At 42.1% G+C, this 12,637-nt stretch overlaps 1 protein-coding gene across 4 annotated transcripts in view; it reads left to right on the top strand.

Moving 5' to 3' along the window:
• The window catches only part of HOOK3 (hook microtubule tethering protein 3), an 86,753-nt gene that overhangs the window by 21,053 nt on the left and 53,063 nt on the right, over positions 1-12,637 (top strand). For all 4 annotated transcript variants that reach the window (XM_038747463.1, XM_038747461.1, XM_038747464.1 and 1 more), the window contains exons 3-5: positions 7,074-7,146; positions 8,111-8,161; positions 12,193-12,325. In XM_038747463.1, coding sequence (XP_038603391.1) covers positions 7,074-7,146; positions 8,111-8,161; positions 12,193-12,325 — 257 coding nt within the window. The remainder of the gene's footprint in view (positions 1-7,073; positions 7,147-8,110; positions 8,162-12,192; positions 12,326-12,637) is intronic.

Genomic DNA, 12,637 nt, shown 5'->3' with positions numbered 1-12,637 from the left:
AAATAGAAAAATTCTTGCATGCTTTGAAAAAAAGGCTGTAGTTCTGGCTATTAAATTGCAATCTTTAAATACTGTTAGTGTTCTGAAGTCCTAAGATCAAAAACAAAATTAAGGGCAAAATCTTTTAAATCTGAAAATCTATCCTCTAGTGTCAAAGCTTCCTCTAGAGGGGCAGCTCAGAGATAACGTACTTTATGGAAATCCTTGCCATTTTATTGGCTTCTAAAGCTACATAGAAGACTTCATATCTGTGGCAATGATTCATTGAAGGTCAGGCATTTTATAGGTTGCCAGGGTCTGCCATTTGCCTTATGGCAGATGGACTTGTACTAGGGGTGGCCATAGGTTGTGATTTGGGAAAGATATGAGTAGTTTGCCCTCCTGTCTACTTCTTGCAATTTTTCTATGGATCGTTTTAATCATTCCCGCTGGCTTAATGAAGAACAGCAAATCAGCCGTTTGTCGACTTGTCGTCTGTCCTTCTTGTTTGCTGTATACTCTCCAAAGTGGAAGTTATGGAGGATTGGAGGGCCGAGAGCACAATAGGAGCCATGTGGGGACCAGAGATGAGTTGCAAGAGGCCCATCTGCTACAAAGAGATTAACCAGACCGCAGCTCCTCCGCTGCAGTTTAAAAGGTCCTAAGGGACCAGTGACACCAGGTTATCCACATTGTGTTCTTGCCGGGGGTGGGAGTGGAGGGCACAGCGGGAATCATATGAGAACAGAGAAGCAGCGCAGCAGTTAGAAACATAATCTCATTATGGCCAGATTGGCGATTAAGGAGCTAGATAACTACAGATTACATTTACTTGCTCTGCGCTCTACTGGTGTACGGCCCAGATTAGGTTAATTTATATGTCTACTTTAAGTACAATTAAGGGTCATTTAGAGAGCTTGGCTTCAAATGCTATTAGAATTATTCTATCTTCAGGGGAGTTTTTATAGCCCTTTATTTAAACCAAGCTTAGGTTTCTTCACACTTGAATATTAATCCTGGATTCTAGGCTTTCCCCTCAAGCTGAAATATTATGTGTGAAGTCATTAGCCTTTTCATTGGAATTTAAACCTGGTTTAAGAAGAAGCTCGTTCTGACGTTGGCCAGAGTACTGTTTCTGAAGGTCTAACAGGGGCAACTGGCCACTATGTACTAGTTAGTGTCTAGAGCAAAATCCTTAATGGATTTAACTCATTGATACCCCCCACATTGTTGAAAGAGTATTCAGTGTTTAGCAGGATGGAGGGTAGTGGATGGGGCCCGGCTGCCATTTCCTGGTGAATTTCCCAAATATCATTCACTCTATAAATGCATAGTTCCTGCACCGGTGATTCCATGAATTGTTTCATTCGTTCCATGTTCATTTGATTTGCACAAGATCAAACTTGTTTCTAAGTCAGGCATCAGTGATATCCTGAAATTGAAAATAATTATAGAAAAGACTGAATCCCTTTGTGTGCCAGACATAACTGTTATCAGAAGCAGTGTGACCTAGTGGGAAGCAGTGAGGCCTAGTGGAAGGAGCACAAGTCTGAAAGTCAAAGGACTTGGTATCTAAACGTGGCTCTACCATTTGTGTGCTGCATGAACTTGGGCAAGTCAATTAAACACCTGTTCTGCCTTCTACTTAGACCGCGAACCCCACTTGAGACAGGCATTATGTTCCTCGTGATTATCTAACATCTGCCTCAGCCCTTAGAACAGGGTTTGATACACAGTAAGTGCTTAACAGGTACCAAATACCAGAATTTTCATTATTATTGTTACAAGTTCCAACTCCCCTCGATTCCAAAATAAATGTGCATTTTCTCAGTTGGAAATCAAAATTCTAAAGGCATGTCACATCAATTTTTAAAGGGTGACAGTATGAATCAATCAAACTTGATCTTTAGTGGAAATCTCGCCGTAAGGAGCTCACGGTCTAAATAGGAGGAAAGAACAAATTATCTTATCCCAGTTTTACAGATGAGGAAGCTTAGGCATGGAAGTCAAGTGACTTGCCCAGGGTCATACTAGAAGCAAGGGGTTTAGCCAGGATAAGAACTTCAGCCTTTCCCGTGAGTCCCATGCTCCTTCCACTAGACCCCACTGCTTCAAGCGGTTAGTATAGTGCATATGATATCAAAAAATGTACCCTTGTAGTTTGGGCAGAGTCAAGTCAATCCCCAGACTTGCCCCACCAGTGAGATATTTTTTTTAACGGCATTTACTAAGTGCTTACTATGTGCGAAGCACTGTTCCAAGCGCTGGGGAGGTTACAAGGTTGTCCCACGGGGCGCTCACAGTCTTCATCCCCATTTTCCAGATGAGGTAACTGAGACACAGAGAAGTTCAGTGACTTACCCAAAGTCACACAGCTGACAGTTCGCAGAGCCGGGATTGAACTGTGGACCATGTTGCCACCACAAAGGGAAGGATTTGTGTGTGTATGCGGGCACCTGCGCGTGTGTGTGAAGGGGTTAAGGTTTTGGGGAAGGATAGTTAAAGACAAAGCTGCCGCTCGTGTTATGGAGGCTGGTTCTGGAAACAGGACCTGGGAATCTGTGCAGGGAACTGGTTCTGTCTGACTTGACCGTGGGACTGAGAAGACCCAGGGCCCTTAATTCCCTAGCCGGGTTAAACTTCCTTGGACGCACAGTCCTGCTTGCAGGGTCAACCTGCACACCCTCAGGCCCTGGAAAAGGGACCTGTCTTGACCCAATTGCTGCCAAATTGTACTTTCCAAGCACTTAGTAAAGTGCTATGCACACAGTAAGCGCTCAATAAATACAATTGAATAAATGAATGAATTCATCCAGTTACCCCAAGCTCATCCCTCATCCCCTTTTGAGTTAGGAAGGCTATTAATAATAATACTAATAATAATGATGATGGCATTTGTTAAGCACTTACTATGTGTTACAGTGCTCTGCCAGAAGCCCAGAAGCCAGGGCTGCCAGTTGAGGCTGCACAGAGGGGCCGAGGGCAGTAAGCGCTCAATAAATACGATTGATTGATTGATTGTTAAAGCACTGGGGAGGATACAAGGTGATCAGGTTGTCCCACATGGGGCTCACAGTCTTAGTCCCCACTTTACAGACGAGGTAACTGAGGCACAGAAAAGCCAAGTGACTTGCCCAAGGTCACACAGCTGACAATTGGTGGAGCCAGGATTTGAAACCTTGACCTCTGACTCCCAAGCCTGTGCTCCTTCCGCTGAGCCACGCCGCTTCTCTACTTGTCCCTTCCGTTTCTCTGACCTTGTCTTCCCATCTGTGCCTTCTCTTTTCTTTTCTCCGTCTTTCCCATCATTAGGTGCTGAGCAGGGAGAAGGAAAATAGGAAACAGAGCAAGTGCCAATCTGATGATGGTTTGCAAGGGGCAGAGAGAAAAGCCAAGATGAAGGGTGAGAATAGGGGGGAACGCTGGAAGAGGAAGGATGAAGAATAACCTAAGGGAAATGATGATAAGATTTTAAAGGATGGGAGGCAGGGTGCAGGCTTCTTAAGTAAGAAGGTTCTCTTTAAATAATGTTTGTTAAGCACTTGGTATGTGCCAGGCACTGTTCTAAGCACTGGGGTAGATAGAAGCTAATTAGGTTGACACAGTCCATATGCCACCTGGACTTCACCGTCAACCCCCATTTTACAGGTGAGGCAGCTGAGGCAGAGAGTAGTTAAGTAGCTTGCCCAAGGTGTCACAACAGATGAGCGGAGGGGTGGGATTAGAACTCAGATCCTTCCTACTCCGAAGCATGTGCTCTATCTGCTAGGCCATACTGCTTCTCAGTGAAGTCGATTAGTGGGAATTCCAGAGGATCCTGAGGAGGGAGAAGAGGTATCTTATCTCCATTTTACAGATGAGAAAACGGAGGCCCTGAGAAGTGAGGTAAGTTGCACTGGCCTAAGTAGCTCTCCTAACTCAAAAGGGAACGAGGAATGAGCTTGGGGTTCCTGGATGCATATATTTTTTGATATCACTTGCACTATAACTATTGTATCCACTGGAAGCAGGGGAACCCAACTTCTCTGAAATTAGCAGCTGGTGGGCCGTACACGTATAGCCACTGCAGGGTTAGGTTGCAACGCAGCGTTCCACTCTTGTCTTAAATACAGTTTTGTATTACCTTGGATTATTTTTTTCTCTGCTTGCTGTATCCCCCTAGTACCTCATAAGCAAAAGTTAGAAGTACAAGAAAGTATTTTCTTTATATTCTTTATAACGTCTGCATTGTAAAGAGTCCCTCAGGGGCAGGGACCGTTTCTTTTCCTGTGCACTCCCAAGCGCACAATGAACACTCAGTAAATACTAATGAAAGAGAATTATTTTTGGTTCTTCATATCCTCGTGTGTCAAATTGTGTGTGATGGAAGATGTTGGGACACCTGCCGTACTGTTTTGAAGGTAAATGTAACACAGATGACCAGGCAGTTGAATTCAAATGGAAGTTCGGGTGGTGGTGTTGGCTTTTACAAAGGTAGCTGTGCTCCAGCTCCTTTCTTGCCCCATATATTAGACTATACACTTCCTCTAGTGTCTCCATTGTGGGAGTCATGATAGCAGCAGGGACAGAGTTGCCCCGACTTTCCCACCTTTGCTTCATTCTGTACGTGTGGAGGACGGACTAGAAAAAGCCGAGGCAGTAAAAAGAACTAAGGGGTACACTAGACGAGGTTCACTTTTACTTTTACAAAAAGTCAGTTTGGTAAATCATCCCACACAAGCATCCCTGGTGTGAGGAAATCCATCCTCATCTCCCTCACCCCTTCCAAGTCAGAGCAGGAAAGGGGAAGGGGGCCTGGGAGAGGACCCCCCCGCCCACCGTCCCCTGACCCAATCCAGCCCAGCTCCTGGCTTTAGCAATCCCAGAAGCCAGGGCTGCCAGTTGAGGCTGCACAGAGGGGCCGAGGGCTGGGAAGCAGACGGAAAAGAAAAAGAGACGAGGTCTTGGGTGAGGCTGGAAGGAAGCCGGATCAGCACGGGGGTCCTGCAGGGTTTGGGATGGGAAGGGGATGGGTCATGGGTGCTAGTCCCGGCTCCGCCACTTGTCTGCCATGTGACCTTAGGCAAGTCACTTCACTTCTCTATTTCTTTCTTTCTTTCTTTCTTTCTTTATTTATTTATTTATTCGTTCGTTCATTCATTCATTCATTCATTTATTCATTCATTCATTCATTTATCTATCTGTCTGTCTGTCTGTTTATTTATTTATTTATTTATTCATTCATTTATCTATCTGTTTATTCATTCATTCATTCATTCATTTATTTTACTTGTACATATCTATTCTATTTATTTTATTTTGTTAGTGTGCTTGGTTTTGTTCTCCGTCTCCCCCTTCTAGACTGTGAGCCCACTGTTGGGTAGGGACTGCCTCTATATGTTGCCATCTTGTACTTCCCAAGCGCTTAGTACAGTGCTGTGCACACCGTAAGCGCTCAATAAATACGATTGATTGATTCTCTAGGCCTCAGTTACCTCATCTGTAAAATAGAGATGAAGACTGTGGAAAAAGGACTGTGTCCAACCCAATTTGCCAGTATCCGCCCCACCGCTTAGTACCATGCCTGACATAGCAAGCGCTTAACAAATGCCACAGTTATCATTATTATTATTATTACAATTAATTTGTTTCCGCCAGTATCTGCCCCAGCGCTTAGTACCATTCCTGACACAGAGCAAGCGCTTAACAAATACCACAGTTATCATTATTATTATTATTGTTACAATTAGTTTCCAAGTCGCAGTTGTTTTCTCTAAAATCCACCCGCAGGCAAAGCAACCTAAACCTGGAAACAAATGCCTTACATTGTCTTTTCAAAAGAGTGATGCACTTTGTGGTGAACAGTAGTTTAGCTCTATGGATGGTAAAATTGTGGGACTTTGTTTTATAGGGAGAAAGATCCATAAGCTCAGGCCAAAGCCTACTCTTAGGGCTGGTAGTGGTCAGGTTGCCGTGGCTACTTCCGACTTCTCGTATATATGGGTGAAGGGCCCATATACAAAAGTGAGAAGTTGTGAGTTGAAACTGTGCATAATGGTTGTGTGAGAGGGGACTAACCCCTAGGACTTGAGGTGAAGTGGATGAGTCACTTTCTTTACCCTTAAAAATCCATTCAGATACAGGCAGTGTGGAATATCCTCTAGTTCTCTCTGACTTTGTGTAGAAGCAATATGGTACTGACTAAAATGAATTGAGTCACTTAACTGTAGTAATCTGCTTTAAGCAGTTTGAATATTTAGCTCTTGCAGTTATTTTCACTGTTTAATAGCAGGTATGCCATCCCCTTAAAGCGAGTCATTCATACGCTCGATTTTGCCCCATGTTTTCACCAGGCTTTTCGGGTAGAAGGGTGTTGGGGGAAGTAGGGAATGTTCTTCCGTCTAACGCCGGCCTGTTTGGGTACAGTGTGATGCGGCCCTGTTGTGTAGGTGCAAATGCTTGTGGTTGTACTCACCAGCTCCGATGCAACACAAGTTTTCCTTAATGTGGGGTTTTGCAAGAACACAACCCTCATGTTTTTGGAGAACTGGTATTGTGTACTTACGTGGTCATTGTTGATTTATTTATCTGCATGGATTTACTGTTTATACCTACTCTGACGACTGTTTTATGTTCGTCAGTGTATATCTGCTTGTCTTTACATTGAAAGCTATGGAAGTCGTGAATTTCTCTTATTCTTCGGCTCTGTGTACTCAAAACATCTGTGACAGTGCTCTGCACAGAGCATAACTTCCATAAATACTGTTGATGGTGACCGTATGTTTGACATTTTCAGGAATTAATGTAGTATCTAGAATCTACCTCTTCAATCTAATGCACTGTTTCTATAGGTGCTAGAAATCACATGCTTTTGTTTTACTTTGTTTTTTGTAGTTTTGACCCGACGATATAAACTCAGTTGGAGCTCTTAAATTGCAACTGATTTTATGAAAAGATCTGCTAATATGAATATCTAGTCCTGTTATTTATGCAGTCATTTATTGTCTTGTCTCATATATTGCATTAAAGTGCTATATGGGCCTGGATTTTGCTTTTTACAAATATATTGGTCTCTAGATCCATGTTTTAATAAACCAAGTTTTTCTTCCATGCAGAGATCCTGCGTATTTTGATGAAAATTGGCTGAACAGGATCAAAACTGAAGTTGGAGACAATTGGAGACTAAAGGTATTTTCTTGTTCATTGCTTATTAGACAGACTTCAACTGGTGGAATTATGTTACCCAGCTACTGAAAAGTTTAAGAAGAAATAGAGGATAACACTTCACAGGCACACTCACAAGCTGCATAATAAGCGACACACTTGAACCAGTATATTCTCACTAGTGGCAACAAACGTCCTTGGCAGCACATGATGAGATATTGGAATGCTTGGAATATGAATTGTTAAGAGTTGAACTTCTAATTATCTTGTTCTTGTGACTTAGAATATGGGTTTGTAATATTGCATTAAGTTAATGTTACATATCATTTCTATTTGATGATTGAAGACTGTCTTACAGTCATGTTAATACATGGTAAGCTTCAGTGGGAACCTAAAAGTATTTATTGACTGGTTCATTTATTCCTGTAAACCTTTTGACTTTTTGAGGGTAGTATAACAGTAATTACAGTCATGTCTGCTATAAAAAGAGAGTGAGTGTGTGTCTGTCCGTCCATCTGTCCTTTGTATTCGGAGATGATGCTGTTTGCCTAAGATAGTTTAATGTGCAGTTTGCGTGAGATAGTTTAATGTGACTGAAAGGCACCGTGCAAGATCCAGAGTTCCAGCCACACTGTGCCCAAACAAAGCTAGTCTTTGCTTGTACTAGAGTTTTGTTGCAGAACGGACAGTTTACAAGTTAGGTAATGAATGATTGCAGCATTTCAACTCTGTATCCATGGCCAAGTTAAGTTGAATTGAAACCTTTTGGGGTTTCTTCCCATCTGTCTTTGCCCCACATTTGCCTGCCTTTAGGTAGGCCCTACCTTTTTTACATTACTTGCTTGTCTAAAATCATTGATCATCTCCCACTTGGGGTAAGATTTGGCTTAATTAAGCTGTACTTCGTATTTAAAGTGTCGTGCAAGAAGTTAAAATCTAATTTAATTGGTCTGATGTTCAACTACTTTTTTTCCCCCTTTTCAAACAGATAAGCAATTTAAAGAAAATTTTAAAAGGAATTCTGGATTATAATCATGAGGTAAGAGCTCTTTGGTTTTACTGGGATTGTCACTATTACACACTATTTAATTTACATCTGTTAAATATTAGGGTCTTTAAAATACATCCAGTCTGTAGCTTTTCCACTTCTAGACTGTAAACTCATTGTATGTAAGGAAAATATCTACCAACTCTGTTGTATTTTACTCTCTCAAGTGCTTAGAACCGTGCTCTGTACACAGTAAGCACTTAGTAAATACCATTGATGTTGATGTTGTTGATGATCCTACTTCATTGCCCTTTATCATTTCTTGACATCAAAGCTGTAAAAATAATAAAATTATCTTTAAATTGTTTCATGAGCAGCCCCTGTGATTGTGCAACACTTTCTGAATCATGCATTTCATCCCAATGTCTTGAGTGAATGAAGTCCTTTACTCAAAAGAAAGGTGTTTCATATATATATTAATGAGCGTGAAGCATCTTGAAACAATCATTTAAGCGAGAGTATTATCTTTTGTTATTGAAAAGTATTTTTTGCTGATTACTCAATATACCAATAGAAAAATCTTTTTTTTTTTTTAATTCAGGAGAAAGGACTCTAGATTAAAGTCCACAGCCAATGAGTGGTATTTTATTGAGTGCCCAAAGTGCTAGACACTGAACTGTGTGCTTGGTAGAATATACAATATCAAGACATTTGTTCCCTGCCCTCAAGGAGTTTACAGCTGAACAGGGGGATTGGACAAACGTTATTTCCAAATAGTGAAAGCAAGTGGAAGAACGGTGTTTCAGCTGGTGAAGACTCTTAGTGCCAATTCTATAACATGAGCTTGAATCAGGAGAGTAGTGGAGAGGAAAGAGCAGAAGGGAAATACTGCAGAGGATTAACCAGTAGAATTTAGTGGTTAACTGGATGTGAAGACTGAAATCAATCAATCAATCGTATTTATTGAGCGCTTACTGTGTGCAGAGCACTGTACTAAGAGCTTGGGAAGTATAAGTTGGCAACATATAGAGACAGTCCCTACCCAACAGTGGGCTCACGGTCTAAAAGACTGAAAGGCATGAAGAATGTGGGCGTATGGGACAGGAAGGGTAGTTTTGGGAATTGGCAGGGATAGGAATGTTGGAGGAAGGCTGATTTTCGGAAGATGAGAGCTTCAGTTTGGGCCACATGGAGTTTGAGGTATAGACAGGTCATCCAAGTAGGTAAATCCTGAGGGCAGAAGGGAATTCAGAATTCCAGATTAGATGAGAGGTGGATTTGGGAGTCATCCATCCATCAGTCAGTCAGTTAGCATGGCATAGTTGGTAGAGCGTGGGCCTGGGAGACAGAAGGTCATGGGTTCTAATCCAGGCTCCACCACTTGTCTGCTGTGTGACCTTGGGCAAGTCACTTCACTTCTCTGTGCCTCAGTTACCTCATCTGTAAAATGGTGATTGAGACTGTGAGCCCCACGTGGGACAGGGACTGTGTCCAACCTGATTTTCTTGTATCCATTCCAGTGTGTAGTGCAGTGCCTAGCACATAGTAAGCACTTAACAAATGCTACTACTATTATTATTAGTAGTATTTATTGAACACTTACTATGTACAGAGCACTGTTCTAAGCAATTGGGGAGAGTACAACAGAATTAGAAACATTCCTCACCCATTATGAGCTTCCAGTCTAGGGGGGAGATGGATATTAGTATTAATAAATAAGTAATGTATAATAAATAATTTAAAGATGTGTACATAAGTGCTGTGGGTTGGGGCGAATATCCCATGTCTGAAGGTCACAGACCCCAGTGCATAGATGACACAGTCGGGAGAGTGAGCAGGGGAAAAGAGGCTTAATCAGGGAAGGCCTCGTGGAGAAGGGATGACCTGTATAGTGCTTTAAAGGAGGAGAGAGTGGTGGTCCGGCGTATATGGAGGGGGAGGGAGTTTCAGGCTAGGAGTAGGATGTGGGAAAGGGATCGGCGGTGAGATAGATGAGATTGGGGCATAATAAGTAAGCTGGCACCAGAGGATCATGTGTGTGGGCTGGTTTATAGTAGGAGATTAGTGAGGTGAGGTAGGATGGGGTGAGCTCATTGAGAGCTTTGAAGAGCTGATTGAGTGTTCTGTCAAGTAGAGCTGGTAACTAAAGCTGTGTAAGCAGAAGTGCTCCTCGAGAGAATGAGTAAACCAAGGAAAACATCTAACTTTAAAAAGAAAAAATGGAGATGTTATACTCATTGCAAATTATTTTTTTTCTAAAATAAAAAAGGGAATATTAAAATGATCAGTTTCCCTGAGCCCATCTTCCTCTCTCACTTTTTAGTTGTACGTATCTTGAAAGGTTACTCTTCTCACTTTAAATGTACACTTTCTGGGAACCCATCTGCTTGAATGTTTTAAATTATTATCTCTATGCAGATCACTCCCCAAATCTACACTTCTAGCTCTGTCGACTCTCATGTTGGGCATATTGTTCCCTCCTGCTCTTGGGACGCCTTCATTTGATTGGGTTCACCAGTGCCTTAAATTAATGTAGACACAATTGAATCACTTCTCTTCCCTTCTTGAGCTCTCTCCTCTTCCTAACTTTTCCTTCATTATCAACCCCTCTGTCCCACAGACTTAACGTCACCTTTAATGCTTCTGCTGTCCGTATTGCCCACGGTCAATCTTTAAATTTTGCTAGTTCTTCAGCAGTATTTCGTACTTAAATAGATAAGTTTTCAGAAATAGCCCGGGACAGTATCTGCCATTCAACTTTCACGACGGGTCTATATCGACAGGCAGGGAGACAGCGAGTTCCTTCTCATGTATTTAAAAGGCTCCACCCATGATTCCTTCATTCGTTCATTCATTCAGTCGTCTTTATTGAGCGCTTACTGCGTACACAGCGCTGTACTGAGCGCTTGGGAAGTACAGATCGGCAACTTAGAGAGACAGTCCCTACCCAACAACTACAATATGTGCCCTTGAGGATGCCTTGGATCAGTTTTCCATGACATAGAACTGTTGTTACTACCCGTACAACATTTGTAATTTATATTAATGTATGTCTCCCCCTCTAGATGGTAAGCTTCTTGTAGAGGCAGGCCCTACCCAACAACTACAGTATGTGCCCTTGAGGATGCCTTGGATCAGAAGAGAAATTCATGATACCGCCAGACATTTCCCAAATATTTACAACTGACAAGTTTAATTTACCTTGGGGAGGGGGCATGTGGACTGACTCTCATTCCTAGGTGATTCTGGATAGACAGGTGTATTATTTTCCGCTTAGTATCTCGATCCCAGTTCTGTGTCCAAATAGATGCCTGAACTTGTTAGGACTAAGATCTGCCAACACTCATCTCCCCGCTTCTACTCTCCACCTATTTCTCTCCGCTTCTGCTTGTCTTAATTTTAGCTGGATTTATCATCTTTGTAAAATGCAGATTAGAAGATATTACCCTCCTCCCACCAAATCATAAATGACTATTTGTTTTGAAAGACGAGTACCTGTGATTATCTGCTTCAAGGCTCTCCAGCCTCTTAATTATCTGTCCAGGACAGCTCTGTCAGCTCATGTTTCTCCCTTCTCTCAAGCTGCCATCGTAATTGTCCCCCACTCTTCACTGTCCCGCCTCCATCCCTTTGCTTCCCGCCTTGTCCTCTTCTCGGAAGGCCCTCAGCTTCATCACACCGTATTCAAATCTTTCAGAGCCCTCCTGCCAAAACTAGCTTTACAAGAATGCTTTCCCTTACTAAGCCGTAGCACGTTCCAGGTCATCTCATCCCATCTGCTTTTCTCTTATTTGTTATGTATTCCTTTGGACATATTCTATCCATTTTCCTCAGTTTAAACTGATACATTCATCCGTGGGTGTCTATTGACTCCTTCCATGAGTTCGTAAAATCCTTCAGAGCAGGTGTCATATCCTTATTTCTTTTGTTCATTCCTCCTACAGTTTTCTGCATCACTGTAGATGCTCAGTAAATACTAGTGACACTGATGAGGTTTGGCTCTGACTGTCCCTTGGAAAAAAAATTGATCTTCTATTTTTAGGAGAAAGGCAGATATTATACAATTTTGTGTTTCCATACAGATTTTAGGGCAGCAGATTAATGACTTCATACTTCCTGATGTTAATCTGATTGGGGAAACCTCAGATGCTGCCGAACTTGGAAGGATGCTTCAGCTCATTTTGGGGTGTGCTGTGAACTGTGAACAGAAGCAAGGTAATTTATATTTAATCTGCATGGCTGCAGTTAATAGTTTTATGGATAATATAGGTTACCTATCTCCTGGATAAAATATCATGACCTAAAATAATGGGTTTCAATAATTGATGCCAGAGGTGCAGTTTGTTTTCCTTTAGTTAATAGGGGCTACTCTGTTCTAAATTGTATTTTTTTATGGTACTTGTTAAGCACTCATTATGTGCCAAGCTCTGGGGTAGATACAAGCTAAACAGATTGGACATAGTGCAAATCCCACATGGGGATCACAGTCTTAATCCCCGTTTCACAGATGAAGTGATTGTATTGATT

This window comes from Tachyglossus aculeatus, chromosome 5 (genome assembly GCF_015852505.1).
Source record: "Tachyglossus aculeatus isolate mTacAcu1 chromosome 5, mTacAcu1.pri, whole genome shotgun sequence".
In the NCBI taxonomy this organism is placed as follows: Eukaryota; Metazoa; Chordata; class Mammalia; order Monotremata; family Tachyglossidae; genus Tachyglossus; species Tachyglossus aculeatus.
Note: the sequence above shows the minus strand (reverse complement) of the source record. Positions and strands in the feature narration are given on the sequence as shown.